General features: G+C 42.6%; 1 protein-coding gene across 3 annotated transcripts in view; it reads left to right on the top strand.

Annotated features, from left to right (window-relative positions):
• The window catches only part of LOC126526656 (beta-hexosaminidase subunit alpha-like), a 138,344-nt gene that overhangs the window by 109,338 nt on the left and 12,866 nt on the right, over positions 1 to 16,140 (top strand). For all 3 annotated transcript variants that reach the window (XM_050174524.2, XM_072289585.1, XM_055068332.1), the window contains 2 exons: positions 3,981 to 4,071; positions 5,147 to 5,251. In XM_050174524.2, the coding sequence (XP_050030481.2) occupies positions 3,981 to 4,071; positions 5,147 to 5,251 (196 nt within the window). The remainder of the gene's footprint in view (positions 1 to 3,980; positions 4,072 to 5,146; positions 5,252 to 16,140) is intronic.

Here is a 16,140-nt window from a genome sequence, read left to right as displayed (position 1 = left end):
AAAAGGGTGCAATCACTGCATTCTACATATAGGAGATAAACCTGGAGGCTAGCAAAAAAGCTTGAGACGAACTTATAGAACGCTCCATTAAGCGGCAGAATGAACAAATTTAAGCATAAGGTTAGGAGACAGAAAGAGAGTTGTGCGGATCTGACAGCAAACAGGTGTAGGGGTAGTTGACATTAAGAGGGAAAGCCGACCTGCACCACGTGCTGTGGGTTTGCCCTGCATTGAAACCGACGACACTCCGGCACCTCACAGCAGCGGGACTTTCGCCGCATATTCCTAGCCATTACACTGCTTGGACGCAGTGGCCACATTATTCATCCCTCCTGGACTTTAGTAGATCCGCAAATATTTTTTTTCACTAATTTAACCATCCTTGTTCCCCCGCATCCCATACCCATGTACGCCCTGATGCATGAAACCTCGCATTTAAAAAAAGGGAAATCGGACCTTGACAGGTCGCGTAATTCGTAAGTCACATAAATGGTGGTTCATTAGAAATACAGAGTTGGTGCTAGAGGAAAGTAAGCGCTGTCGAGGACGGCAAAAAATTAGGTGAGGTGGTAGAATAATGAAATTTCCAGGCACATCTTGGAATCAGCAGTGTATGTAAAGGGTTATTAGAGATCACAGGGAGAGGTCTTCGCCCTGCAGTGAATATAAATAAACACTTATGACGTTTTGCAACCTCAAAAATTTGTCCGGGATTGTAAGAAACTGTTGCTCTTGAGCTGCAGTTCGTTTCGTTATACGAGACCGCATTCGTATGTGTACAGAATGGCGTCGGGTGCCGCTTTGACACCACTACCTCAAGTTGGCATCGTACTATACGTGCAGTGATTGCTCTGAACAAAGTGCGGAAATGTCGCAAGATCCACTATTTGAACCGACTTTATCCAAAACAAGCTAGAATGTCGAAGTGTTACGTGCGTCATGTACGGTGCTGTAAAGTATTCTGACGTGCCCTTGAACACATGTTCTAAGAGGCTCGTCAATTTATTGAAACATTGGCGATATTAATTGTGGTGAAGTTGACTTCTTAACCTTGACTTCTACGTGGCATCACTTGTACTATGAGAGACATCATAGACAACCTACGATTTATTACCGGTCTCCAAAATTGATGCGTACGCACCTTTGTGCATTTCGCCTCTGCGGGATTGCGGCCGCCGAAACCGGCAACAACAAACTCTTTAGCTGGTTCAAGGTATCATCGGGTTTTATCAGCTAAGGAAAAGCCAAGAAGCGATGAACGCTAATACGATGTCAAACTGCGATTGCCAGCGAAAGTTGCAAGTGGGGTTATACGTAGTGAAGTTTTCTGTCATGAATTGGGAGGTTCGGTATCCACGGCATCTTTCTGGGTTTCTTGTTTAGGGCTACTTTAAAGGCTCCCCGTGCGCTCGACAGTCATCCTATAGGAAGCAGATAGCTGATGTTGAGCCTATGCGTGGTAGTAGAACTGCACCTGAAACCGTTACAAGCGCGGTTACATACCCTACCGGTGAGTGTAGGGGAGCTGGGCTCATTTTCTTGATACTATACGAACTATTTACTATGGAGCTTTTTTTGTTCACTTCCGTAGTCAGTGTTGCGATAAAGACATTTTGTTGCTTTGTAATACGGTGGTGGTAGTCATGTATAAAGGCAGTTATCCAGGCAGACTTGGCCAGCCATTGATCTGACTGAGCATTTCTGTGTGCGCCAATTATGTCACCATGTGTCCATGAGTCTTCTCTCTCTCGCAGAAATGTAAGGAGAATGCGTAACACTTCGACTGCAATACTTTTGACGGCCGTGCGGTGACGGGGAAGCGCGGTTACGCTTGTACGCGCTGTAGCAGACGGCCGGATAGGAAGTTGTGGAATAGCGATGTGCAGCCATTCGCCGTAAGAGGATATATCCACAACTACATACGCTTGATGTGCTTGATGAGTCGCTTAATCCGACTTTTGTTTTCCTCCTTGCTGTCAGACGCCAGAAGCTAAAGGCGCTGTCACCTCCGTTGAATCCTTACCTCAGCGTAGGAACTTTCTGGTTAGATAGCTGCGCACGAACAGCGCAGCTAAGTGAATTCCATCCGAGGTTCTTGGTCAGCGCATGTATTGTTGATCTTTTTCGTCCTCGTTTTACGCGTTGTTGTTACGCCGGAGCGAGGGCTGTTTCGCCTAGTGAAAATTCTTGCTGATGCCTTCGGCAGTGGCAGTGCGATATTATTGAATGCCAATTCTTGGCCAATTCACCGTAGTTAATGTCCCATATTTACAGAAGGGGTATGTAGGTTTAGATATACTAAATATATATTGCCCTATACACGGCAGGCACCTCCGCGTCAAGCGCAGCCAGTTATACATAGACATTGCAAATAAATCGCAGCCAACCTTTTAGGAGTAGTTCGGGTTTCGAAAGAATTTCAAGTGGTGTGCTAGGCTAGCAGCAATATATATTGCGAAATTACGTCATTTTGCACTGTAGTTGGCGGTGAGATTGCTACATGATGTGTCTGTTGACGCGCGCCTGCAACAGTTCACATGATGATGCGCAGCTGGTCACAAAACAAAGCTGTCGCTGATATTGACAATCATAGTCGATCCTAACTTCCACATTTTTTTAATCTTTGTATTGTACTTCTTTAAATATCAACCAAACGTAACGGCACGCAAGTTTTTCCAATCTACTCTTGTAATGTTTGTTCAAAAGCAAACAATCTACGTTCTTTTCATAGACTTCTCGCAAGTGTCAACAGGCTGCCAAAAATACGTTTGCATATATCGTGAATTTTGTATTTTTGTTTTACATAGCGTGCTTAGTAATGAAAAATTAACGAAATGGCTAACATCGGCAATATTATGATGAAATTTTAGCACCATGTATTGTGCAGTTGATCAAGAGAGAGAGAGATAACAACTTTAGCGAAAGAGAGAGAGAGGAAAGGGGAAAGGCAGGGAGGTTATCCAGAGAAAAAGATCCGGTTGGCTACCCTACGCTGGGGAGAGAGGGGAGGGGGAGGTAAAGTGGTAACAAAGTAGAGATAAGGAAAGGAAGGAGCATAGACACACAATCACAATCGGTCACTGTCACCGAATACTGTCATCGCACAGCACAGTGACACTTGCAGCACTGTCAGCATGTGTTCAGGCTACAGCCGCCTGTCCAATTCTGTCGCCCTCAAAAACCGCAAAAGTGCCCTCGTCGCCCTTTGCTGCGATGGTTTATGATGGCGGTAAAATGCCTGCAGAGTCGGTGAGGCTCCCTCCACGCAGGCAGGACAAGCTTTTACCGCGACGCGGCCACTACGTCAGTCTCGTGCATTGTGCTCCTCGAGGTCTTGGTTCCTCGCTACTTCCGCGGATCCGAGAGGGCCGCCGCTCCCTTCCTCGGGGTGCTGCCCCCCTTCTCCTCGGTTTCGCGTGGTCGCTGCCTCTCTAGAGCTGCCGAGACCTGCTGGACGGCCTTGAGTCGAGGGAAGGCAAGGACGGAAGGGAAAGGAAGGGAACGGAAGGCAAGTCGAGGGAAGTCGAGGACGGCCTCGAGCCGAGGGAAGGCAAGCAGCAGAAAGACGTACCTATACCGGATAACATCAACAGAAAGCTCAGGGTCTGCCTGATCCCGAGGAACGTGAACCCCGAGCACAACAAGAAGCGGAGGTTGGCGAGGGCCAGGGCTCTCGTGGACCTCCACGCCAGAGAAGAAGGCGCCGTCTCCGTGGACGCGGCGGAGTATCGAGAGAGCAGCGACGCATACGCGGTGGTGGCAGTTGACCAATGTTGCGAAAAAAAAATTCAATTTTCGCTTAGCCGCAATAGTGTAGACTTTCTAAATGTACATAATTTTCGGAATGATCAAAGACTCTTCGTTCTTCCGCATAGAGTGGTCCTTCAAACAGTCGCTGCTGCATTGCAACAAGCTACGTCAAAGCTGCCTATTTTGTCCACAGGTTGTGAAAATAACGTCCTGCTGTTCGCTTCTCGCAGGTACCTCAGAGCAAAAATCGTTGGTGCTAGGTGGTGAAGCCTGCGTGTGGGGCGAGTTCGTAGATGGCACTAACCTCATTAGCAGGACATGGTAAGTTTAGCACTCTTATTGAGTTATTGTTTATTATTGAGCGCCAATATGGGTCCTTGCGCTCCATTTAAAAACTTATCAAAAATATTTTTATAATGCATATTGCCTACGCATGTGTATTGGGTTGGTGGATTCATTTTAAGTTATCTTAATAATACACTCGTTACGTATATGAACTTTTCTAAAAGCATAAGTGAGGAAGTTCGCCCTAGAATCGCTGAATGAGTTGCGATGCCAGCGTTTCGACAGCTAGTTTCCGTGGTCATTCAGTCAGATGTGTTCATGTTTGCTTGTGCTCACGTGACACCATGCTTGTTAATGCAGTTAATGTGTTTATGTTAACCAGTTTACACAGCCAATAAAACTGCTGTCCTTACTTGGTATAGCTTTCCACTAATTCGCTATCGCAATCGATGCTTCGCATTTTGGGCCAAACTGACTTTTTCTTAAAGAGTAGGTTTGAACTTCGTTGTCTCTAGCTACACAGACTAAAAAATAAGTTTGTAAAATGGATCAGATTGCGTAGTAAAACTACGGGAATTGTTTCGATAACAATAACTACCGCACATAAAAGCTGAAAACATATGAAGGAGAAGGGTAGTATATAAACGGCGGATTTAAAGTGATTAATACGTTCAAATCGTCCCTATGCACTTGCCCAGCGTACTGACCTCCATAAAAATCAAACATTTCTGTCGTGCAGGCATGTCCTGGGTTTAACCAATTTTGGTTTCGTAGTGCCTAGCTATATCTTTTTTTCTAGCCTCCTGCTCAGTGCTACATGTGTGTTTCTAAGCTTTTATGCGCATTCTGTGCATATTCGCTAATTGCCGTATTGCGCAACTTGCCCTAGACTCCACTACAAAAAGTCGGTGAGGTGGAATAGAGTACAACGCACCATTTTAGCCATTGTAATCTAATGCATAAGCTGAATTTCACAAGCGAAATGAAAAAAAAAGCATCTGAACAGGTAGACGCGGACAATAACTTACATGAGTCGTTTACTCTCTCATGTGTCTATTGTGCGTTCCTTCATTTCACTTCATTTGATTTCATTTCGTGCTTTGCCGCACAGGCCACGTGCATCGGCGGCCGCTGAGCGGCTTTGGAGTCCAGCCACGTTCAAGAGTGCCAAAGATGCCGCCCCTAGGCTAGAAGAGCATCGCTGCAGAATGATGAGGTAAAACAACAACAGCAGCAACAACAACAACAACAATATTAACATTAATTATAATAATATTTTATTGCACAAAGGAATACAGGGTACAAGGAACGAGCCTGTCAAAGCCACCAGTGGCTTAAGGGACTTGGCCCGACAAAATCAGTGAACCAGCGTGCAATATTTACTTTCACATCTACATATAACAAGATAATTAAGGATCAATAACAGTTAGAAAGCTTAACGTGAACAAGGAGCAAATCATGGAGCTAGAATCAACAATTGGTACCAAGTTGGTAAGATGTACATGTTTTACAAATGTGAACCACTATATTTTAAATCTTAAACCAACCGTGTTACAGTGAACAAATCACATTTTTCAATGCATATTTTTATGTTTGGGAAAGTGCCTCATTTGGCCGATCGTTCTGAGTTTTCGGCACATACACACAACGCCTAGCATCACCATATCTCGTTGAGGATTGGAACTACAAGGCGAACACTGCTACGAAGCCTTCGAATGGCTGTGTACCATACCCTAAAATCAGTGAACCAAAAACGTCATAGCACAGAGTCCGGAAGCATGGAAAGTTAAGTGCTGGGAAGATGTTTTCATTTGTGAATGACGAAGTGCTGTAGGCTATGTTTTTTAATATATTTTAACAAATAATCAACCCAGTTTTGCCATCGGGTAGGGCGGAAAGCAAGAACGGTAATCCCATATCAAACAGTGCTGTAGATAAAGGCATGCGCAATGGTTTTTATTTTACAAGAAGCGGAACGATAGTTTTAATGTGAAAGAATAACGACGCAGCGCTCCTAAGCTTATCGCAAATGTGCGATAGTTAACTATGGCATGAAATGACATAGTTAACTGACAAAATGAAATGACAAGAATGACATTTGTGACTGTGCAGGAAAATTGGTGCGTCTATTACTGTTAGTTTTAAAGGGAATCAGAAGCAAACGAGTTAGGTGTTTGAGGCTCTAACCGGTAGACAATTATCAGTGAATCAGTTATTGTCTTGTGTACATTATCCGAAAGATTCGAGATAGCCATGTAATGCGAAAAGTGTTTTGACAGCAACACAGTGTTGTCAGCGTTTTGAACTATCAAACATTTTGAAACAAACCGAGATAAATTATTAATGCGTATATTGACAAAAATGGAACCTTGAGGAACTCCGACCTTCAGTGGAAGCTTACCACTTGCATTTATCGTTTTATCTAAGACAACCACTCGCGACCGTTCTGCAAGATAGTTTTCGAGGACATCTTAAGATGTACCCCTAAATCCACTGGAATATAATTTTTGTAATAGAATCCCGTGATGAACTATATCGAAAGCTTTAGATATGTCCAAAAATGAAGCAACGCTAAACAGATTTTCATCAAGACCTGAAAACACTTCATCCGAGAACTCCTCCAGAAGGGCTGTCGTGTCACGACCGGTAACAAAATCAAAATGTCGAGTCGAAAAAATGAAAAATGTTTAAACAAAAGATGACATGGGCTTTAAAGACATTTTTTATTAACTTGAGAAAGCTGGCACTTTCTGTATCTTATCAAAGCAACTACCCTATTTCTTATGGCTTTGTACTTGAGACGTCGGTTTTTATTTTTTGAGGCATGTTTACCCCATTTCCAGAGCAAATCTCTCAGAATTGGCACGCATTATGTCCGCGGTCAGCTAATTATAATCATTTCTACGTTTCTGTATTACGATGCATTTATAAATGTTTTAAAACTTTTTTATTTGGTCGGAGAAGATACCTGTTCTCTGGTTAATTTGAATCAGTTATAGCCATCCAATCAAAACTGTTAATGAGGTTGTCTAAGACCCTCTGGTCAGTTATAGTGATGTAGATTAAGTTATTGAATGTGGTGGTTTGACGAACAGTTGGCATTGGAAAGTACGAAGACGAACGAGAAGAGATGAGATAGTGATCTGCAAAACGTTGCAAAATAACACAAGAAGCAAAGTAGTAGTAAGGAGCGCGTGAAGCGATATCATCTAAACATGACATTGTAACTTGGTCATCAACTATTTCTTCCCTGGTGGGAGCGGTTATAGTATTAGCAATACTGTACGAGGACAAGAGGGACAAGTAATCGGATACAGAGCCTACTGTGAAACGCAAGGTATTTATATTTATGTACCCACTAAACATAATTCTTCCAGTGAAATCCATGAGATCAAATTTTTTTTCGAGTTCGAGAAGAAAACGGGTAACACTGCTGCAAGGTGGCCGATACAGAGCAAGCAACCTTAAGCACCTAGTACCGAAAGACATCCTCAGTGCTACTCATTCAGCTCGAACAACGTTCACGTCAGTGGACGTAACGTCAAACGTATCTCTAACAAAGATAGTGATCCCGCCCCCTCGTCGGTGACGCCGAGTCACAAAACGGCATTGATAGAATGGCACTGAAAACGTATGCATGCAGCTATCTGAAAATTTGTTTTTGTCAAGGAGAATACGTCAAATAATCCAATTCCCAATGTGGCAACTTGCTTAAGTTTTTCCCGGTGTTTCAGAAGGCTTCTTATACTCCTGTTTACGACAGTGAATTTATTCTCTAAGCTATGACCAAATGTGTCCTTAAAATACTTAAAATTTGGAACCTGGCTGCAGGCGTTCGCCATAGTAGTTAAATAATTTTTTCCAAGTCTGCCGGTGCGGTTATTCAAAGAAGGGTCGAGTTTTCGAGCTTTTTCACATAAATCTTGCCACGCTTAATCCAAGCAAACCTGTAGTCATTCTGTTTGCCCTGGTCCTTGCAGGTCAGAATAAATATCTATTCCGCGTTATCAAGTCGTCGATCAAAAATATCGTTTGGCTCGTTCCAGGTTCGCAAAGATTTTGAAGCTACCTGCGGGCTCAAAACAACTTTTGTCTGGATGCAATGGAAATGAAGCGCACAACAACCCTAGCAATATCGTCACGTCTGCCCGGTAGCCCATTGATTGTTTCGACTTCCGAGAGAGAAAAAGTTTGGACTTCTAGCTTTCCTGCGATTTCACATAAGACTTCCTTGAGTTTTTCGTCCATTTCATCTTTGTGACCATGGATTTCCATGTTCATGTTGCGGCTGTACTGTTCACTTTCATTTAAATCGGCTTGTATTCGTTCGAGTTGTTCGGCTTGCGTCTGGACAGCCGCTCTGAAGGCGGATACTTCCGCCTCTCGAGAAGACGCTTGTTCCTTGGCTGCTTTTAGTTCTTCGAGAAAAGAATCCTATTCTCGTGACATATAATTCGCCGTGCTCCCCTATCTTGAACTGTTGTGGTTAGTGTGGTCACTTCTGTTCTCAAATGGACCAGCGAATCATCCTTGGTGTGAAGCTCCGGTAAGCATTGTAGACTTTTTTATATCTTGTAGTTCCGAAAGCAATGCTGATTCCACGCCCGTATTTTCATCGACCTCGGCAGCATCAGACTGTGAGTTGGAACCATCTGTGCATTTTTTATGCCATTCAACACGTCTTGCATACCCAGACGTCTCTTTTTGCTGTACCCATTTTGTTGAATGTGTTTGACGAAGTTCCAGAACAGTCTTGTTCCAAAAGATAACAAAATTTAGCAAATTAAATTCTGGGTTTTAACGTGCCAAAACCACTTTTTGATAATGAGGCACGTGGTAGTGGAGGACTCCAAAACTTTTGTCACTCTGGGGTTTTTTACCGTGCGCCTAAATCTAAGTAGAAGGGTGTTGTCGCATTTCGCCCTCATCAGAATGCGGCCGTCATGGCCGGGATTCGACTCCGCGACCTCGTGCTCAGCTGCCCAACACCATAGTCACTGAGAAACCATGGTCGGTAAGAAACTTTTTTTACAACTCGCGCAGGTAGTCAATCTGCTACCATCGAGCAGTGCCTTGTAGCAGGTAATTGTCATGCAGAATTGTCACTCGGTCATTGTCATGCAGGTAAGGCGTACACAGTGTGCAGTCAGCGGCAAATTGAAAGTCGATAGATATCAGCCAAATGACACGCTAACTGTTGGAATACAACGTGTTAGCTTGGGAAACGCCCTCGCCGCTGACGGCAAGGGATCCCCGCGGTCCACTGGTTTAGGTAGCATCCTGGCGAATCCTGGTCTTCAGACGAGTTGGCCCCTTGTCGCCCAAGTCAGCAGAACGGTGGGTACTGATGAAGGTGATAGCAGGTGCTGGGGTATCGCGAGGGCTGCATCAAGGTCACCACCTGTTGGAATACAACGTGTTAGCATGACCAACGCACATGTTAAATTAAAATAAAATAATGGGGTTTTACGTGCCAAAACCATTTTCTGATTATGAGGCACGCCGTAGTGGAGGACTCCGGAAATTTCGACCATCAGGGTTTCTTTAATGTGCACCTAAATCTAAGTACACGGGTGTTTTCGTATTTCGCCCCCATCGAAATGCGGCCGCCATGGCCGGGATTCGATCTCGCGACCTTGTGCTCAGCAGCCTAACACCATAGCCACTGAGCAACCACGGTGGGTGGCCAACGCACTCTCCACTGACTGCTAACCATTGAGCAGTATAATAATAATAATAATAATAATAATAATAATAATAATAATAATAATAATAATAATAATAATAATAATAATAATAATAGTAATAATTATTATTATTATTATTATTATTATTATTATTATTATTATTATTATTATTATTATTATTATCAAATCTGCGAGTATACGTACAGAAATCGGTTTCGCCTAAGCCATCACAGTGGCTTGTCACGCGAAACCCGGCAGTCAGTAACAAGACTCAGCCAGAAACTGACTTTTCTTTCTTTTGCAAGAAATAAAAATAAAAAGGACATTGAAAACTAAGGTAGCGAATGATAAAGTACAAGGCAAAAAAAAAAATGGCAGTAACACGAAAAAGCAAAACAAAGAAAACAAAAAAGCATAGAAACGACCAGAGAGTGAAGACACGTTTCAACAATGACAGGAAAAAAATAAAAATATGACGCCTATAATCATTCCGTGTACAATGTCTTTAAATTTTTGCGAATGTCGTGCACAGACTTACAGGAAGAAATTTCAGAAGGAAGGGCATTGAATATGTCGGAAACATAAAAGGCTCGAGTATATCTGCCAAATCTAGTACGTGTGTGAGGAACTCAAAAAGCAGGTGCACGCCGTAAAGGACGGCAAGGTACAGTGGGGATTTTAAAGGTATCCGTCCAGAAGTGTTTCAGTACCACTGTTTAAACAAACAGTGAGCGCATGTTCGGTATTTTTAGCATCTGAAAAATGTAGATCTCTTGTGGTCTGTATACGTCATAAGTAACACTTTTTAACATACATTTTAGCAACCTATTTACACGTTGATGCCAGGTACCAGAACAATGTACGAATGTTGTAATCCCATATCTGAGCACACTGTAGGACAACGAGTGTACCAAAAGTTTCCTAACAGACAAGGGTAAAAACACTTTGGTGCGGTACTGTAAACAGACGATTTTACGAAGTTTGGCACACATGTAAGATAAGTGAGTAGAAAAAAGACTAGAATCAAGCCATATGCCCAAATACTTCACAGAGACCAAAAAATTTATTGGAGGGCAGGAACAATTAATACATCGAGAGCTGTGCAGATAAAGTGACGAAGAAAGTGAAACACGCTTGAGTGGGCTATGGAAGCAAACCAACTTTGATTTAGAATGATTGATGTCAATTACATGTGCATCAAAATTATCCATTAACTGCCCAACGTCATTTTGAAGGATTGAGAATGCGTCTGGAAAATTCACATGTGTGGCTAAAAGTGCAGTATCGTCTGCATATTGAAATAACTTGCAGACAGATAGCACATTGCACATGTCCTTAAGAGGAAGCTTTAGCTCTGGTGCTCCTATCTAAATACATGTAAAAGGAGAATTCGTTTTTCTCGGCAACCACAACACCAAATTTGACGGGGTTTGTTGCATTTAAAAGAAAAACTTAAAATCTAGTGACTGTTGGTTTCGGATTTTTGATTTAGGTCGTCAATTTTTTATTAAAAATTTACAAAAATTAAAAATTTTCAGAGAACGAAACTATCAAGTTTACAACTCTGTAACTCAACCACTAAAAATGATAATACAATTCTGTGAATTGCATCTAATAGTACATCTAAAGCGGACAAAATTGATATGTTACACATGAATATAAAGTAATTTAATCATAGGGAAATACAACTTTTGCAAAACCGTTGTAACCAACGCAACAAATTCACGTAAGATGTAAGATGACATATTGAATTTGTCCGCTTTGAATGATCTAATGGATGCCGTTCACAGAACCGCGATATCAGTTCTTGATGTAGATCTATGAATTTGTAAACTTCGTGCTTCTATTTTTTTCAAACGGTCCAATATTTGAAAATCGTTTAAAAAAAAATTCCAGCCCTAAATCGAAATTCCGCTTCCACCAGTCACTAGAATTTAACTTTCTCTTTCAAATGCAACAAATTTCATCAAAATCGGTCCAGGGGTTATCTCATAAAAACGTTTTTGCGTTTTACATGTATTTGAATAGGCCGCGTCGGAGTTGGGCCCGAGCTAAAGCTTCCTCTTAACGTATATATTAAAAAGTAAGGGAGACAGTATGGAACGTTGTGGCACACCGGCCTTCAGAAAAACACGGTAACTGCAAATGTCTGAAATGGAAACAATCTGGGAGGGATCTGTAAGGAAATTGCGTAACAATCGGAAGAAAGGTCCTCGAAAACCTAAATTGTAGAATTTCTCTAGCATAATCGAATGGCAGACCGTGTCAAAGGCTTTTGCCTCATCTAAAAAAAGTGCGCAACATACAAGATTTTTCTTCATGTGAAGAAAATAAATGGTCACTCAATTCTTCAAATAAAGCCTGACTGCCCTTTTTTTCAATAAAACCGTATTGACAGTCGGAGACCCCCCCGCTTTGTTAATAAAGCTGTTCATTGCTAAGAATATATCTTTTTTTCTAGAACTTTTGCTATACTAGGCAGGATAGAAATAGGGCGATAATTATGCACACACTTAGCACCACCTTTTAGAAGTGGTCGAACTACGGCCGTCTTTAACCACGTAGGAATACTTCCGCTTGTAATTATCCCATTTAGGATTTCTAGCAAGACATTTTTCAGAACGCCGAAGTTCCTGTATAGATCAAACATGCGAATTTTATCGATACCTGGTAATTGATGCCTGCCAAAGCTGCCCAATAACGAGTAAAGCTCTTCTTCCGTCATAGTGGGTAGGAAAGCGGATTCAATTACAGGAGTAGCAGTGCTACCAGTGTAACATGATTGCTTAGACGCCCCAGAAAACTCAGAGAAAAATTGGTTAAAATTGTCAACGACTGTTGATAAATCTGAATCAAAATAGTTCTGAAAATAATTAGCCGAATTTGAAGGTAATCCTCCCACCTCGTTTATTAGAGACCACTTTTTCTTAGGATTTCTACGAGATTCATAAAACGGTGTCTGTTGTACGAACGCTTGGCTGCACGAATAAGGGCATTAACTTTATTTCGAAAAGCTTTAAATTGTGTACGCAGAATGCAATCACTAGGCGAATGTCTGCACTGTTGCCAAAGCAGGTCTTTTTCTTTGATAGCGGATAATATGGTGCTGTTCAACCGGGGCTGGTTCGGGCGGCATTGGCGAACGTAAATTGTCCTTTCACTGGATTTATATACAATGTCCATCGAACGTGAAAATTCATTATATAGCTCGAGCCTGTCGGTATTTTCAAGCAGGCCTGGCCAGTCGAACAAGGCCACCAGTTTATCAAAAGTAGCCGTATCGGTAACAGCGTGGCAAGTGTTGGGGCTAGAACATGACAACAACCGAGAAGGAAAGCGTAACTGACAAGCTATGAAGTAATGGTCGGCAACTTTCTGTTGTAACACTGCACCATGAACTGAAGCAGACTCTGTGGGGATGTTGAAGTGGTCAATGATTAAGAATACCTATATTGAAATTAAAATGTTAGGAACTAACGTCGTCCTTTATAAATGTCCCTCCAGCTCATTTAGAAACAAGGACAGGTTACCTGAGGGTGGTCTACATAATGCCAAGAGTGAAATTAAGTTGGTTTAAAATGTTCAGTTCCAAAGATTCCGCACTAGAAAAATTAGCCACTACCTGATCCACACTACAAGTATCCTGTACGAAAATTGCTATCCCCCCCGCCTATTTGAGTGTCTCGAGTGAACCAAAAGGAAACGAATCCTGGAAGAGTGAAAAGGTTAGTCTCGGCCGAGCATATATTCATTTCAGTAAGAACGAAAACGTCCACTTTATGTAAAATGCTATCAACGTAAGTACAAAATGTGTCCCAACGCTTTCGCAAACTGCTGATATTACCGGATAATAATAATAATAATAATAATAATAATAATAATAATAATAATAATAATAATAATAATAATAGTATATTGGGAGAAGAAGACTCAAGACAGGCATACCAGAAGAATAATTATTTTTGCACACCAATAAGCGCCGTGTTCTCGAGCGCTTTCCTCGTCTTTGAGCCCTTCCTCCAGTCCACCGCCTAGATTTGAGTTATTGAGACTCTACTGTTCTCAAGAAATTCCGTAGAATGCCAGTGCATGGAATACGCGCTTAGCCCACCTGATCTCGGAGGCCATTGTGAGTAAAGCGGAGGGGCAATTTCTGTCGCAGAGCAGTAGCATTTCCACTCTCGCTTTATGTTTAGGGCATAGAACGACGATTGGAAAGCAATGGATTAGGTTTTGATTCACCCTACAGTAATGGGCAATACAGGCATACCGATAAAAATTATAATCATCATCATTTAGTAGAGGCAAGCTCTTGAGTGGAGAGTCTTTTAGGAGTGCGGATATTAGAAGAGATACAAGAGATGCGGTGCTGTTGAAGTCTGGTGTAGCCTTTATTACTACGCTCGTAACAAAAATTTTATCATTGTGATAGGATTGTGCGAATATTCGGTTTTTTTAACATTCCATGTAATACCATATTCGCTTCAGCTCCAATTATACTATTCCAAGCTTTCATATTTTTCGAAACGAAAGAGCGTACATATGCTTCTGCACATAAGCCCCACTGCCACTCGCAACACCTCAGGAAAAAAAAACATGTACATAACGAACAGAAGTAACCACGCACCACGGGAAAATGTTCGTAAAAGCAGCCTTTTCGCGTATGCATGAATTATCCACGTCGTATCTTCCGCCAGGGCCTCTAATCCCGACCTTTTTGATGACGGTGACGGCGGAGAAATTTGACCTGGAAGCAACTCCACGGCAGCTTGCGTAAACCTGCACCTGGATGTGGAATATGAAATACCGTGAAGCCATGCATCAAGTCAAATTTCCCACGAAGCTGCAACCCCGATTTCACTGCTAAACCTTTTCAACTTTTGCTGCGTGTTATACGCTCACCAAAACCATGCATCTGCTCGCGTATCTAAACATATCATTCAAACATATCATTTGCAGCGGCTTTATGAGTTCTCGAGAGCCGGGCGGCTGCTGTGATGTTTGATGCAGCGTTTAGGCACGAAGACTTTTCCTTCGAATCTGAAGCCTTTTATGTATTAACATTGGTTCTCGAGTCCTTGCAGCCCTCGGAATTCAGGCATCAAGTTCCAGGTGACATTGGGTCTATGAGGTTCCTCGATATATATTTTCATTTGCATGCGAAAAGCACGTACGTGCTGGCCTTACGATCCTGGGAGAAAGAAACCATTGTTGTCATTTACCTACTCTCAATCGAAATCGATCAAGAGCAGCATCGTCAGACACCTCCTTGATAATGCTCAAAAAGGTCATGCTCCCATCTAGTGGGGACAGCCTTGATGGCCAAAAGGCTCGCATCACGCAGGCAGGATATAGCGGCCACATTTGGCATCGTTTGCGGAAGCACTACTCGGAAAACGACCTTCCATCTATCAGCAGCCTATAAGGCTGTCTGTGATTGCCGAGGAATGTTTGCCCTTATGGCGTACCTGCTGAAAATATGCCAGCACGTACAGAAATGTGAGTGCCCGGGCAAATGATAGCCTAGTTTTGAGGACCCCGAACAAGCCGAAAATATGATGCAATAGCAACAGCCCACTTATGGATAAACGGGTAGGCTGTGACACGAACCGCAGAACGCGGTGCGTAACCTGCAGAGAACGCGTCGTATACCAGACACCACTATTGTGTGGTAGACGCTACGTCGGGTAAACCAGGTGATATCTAAATGATAGGCCCTGAGAGCGCTGTAGTAATGTAAAGAAAGGTGGTGATCGCTGGTTAGCAGCCCACTGCAGCACGTGTGGTTGCGCACCTATTTTCTAAGAATGTTTCGTTGTGCTCAAACGCAAAGGAACAAATAACGAGACTGATAAATGAAAGTGCAATTATTGATTTCGAGATTGTGTTAGCACGCCTTTACTATCTCTAACTAGGAAATTATTGTCGTATCTCAATTAATCTCAGTTTCCGCATGCCAGAATTGTTGCATGACATATTTAAAATAGCGAACTGGCTTCCAATATACATTATGTTGAAAGTTAGCACTTGTCTGTGTCCCTTCCTGTGTCCGTATGAAAAGGTCTCCACAATAAAACATTATATTAAACATATCGCACCAAGGCCAGAAGCCAATCCTTGCCAAGGCTGGTGAGAATAAATTTTCGTCTACGCGGCAATCGACCAAACTTTGGTAGCCGACACCCGATGAAGTAGTGCGCATTATGCCTAACAGAGAGGGCAGGCGGGGCGATGACCGACAAACCTTCGCAGTTAGTTGGCCGCTCATCGGTGATAGAGCCACAGTTCATGCGTCTCTGCTAGACTAGGAGCAAAAGAGCGGTGAGCTGCCCTACCAAATTCGTCTGCGCGCTTACCGAGCGGAATTTGTCAGGATCACCAGTAGACGGAAGTAGTCAAGCTGAATTTGTGCAACACA

This window comes from Dermacentor andersoni, chromosome 8 (assembly GCF_023375885.2).
Source record: "Dermacentor andersoni chromosome 8, qqDerAnde1_hic_scaffold, whole genome shotgun sequence".
NCBI lineage: Eukaryota > Metazoa > Arthropoda > Arachnida > Ixodida > Ixodidae > Dermacentor > Dermacentor andersoni.
Note: the sequence above shows the minus strand (reverse complement) of the source record. Positions and strands in the feature narration are given on the sequence as shown.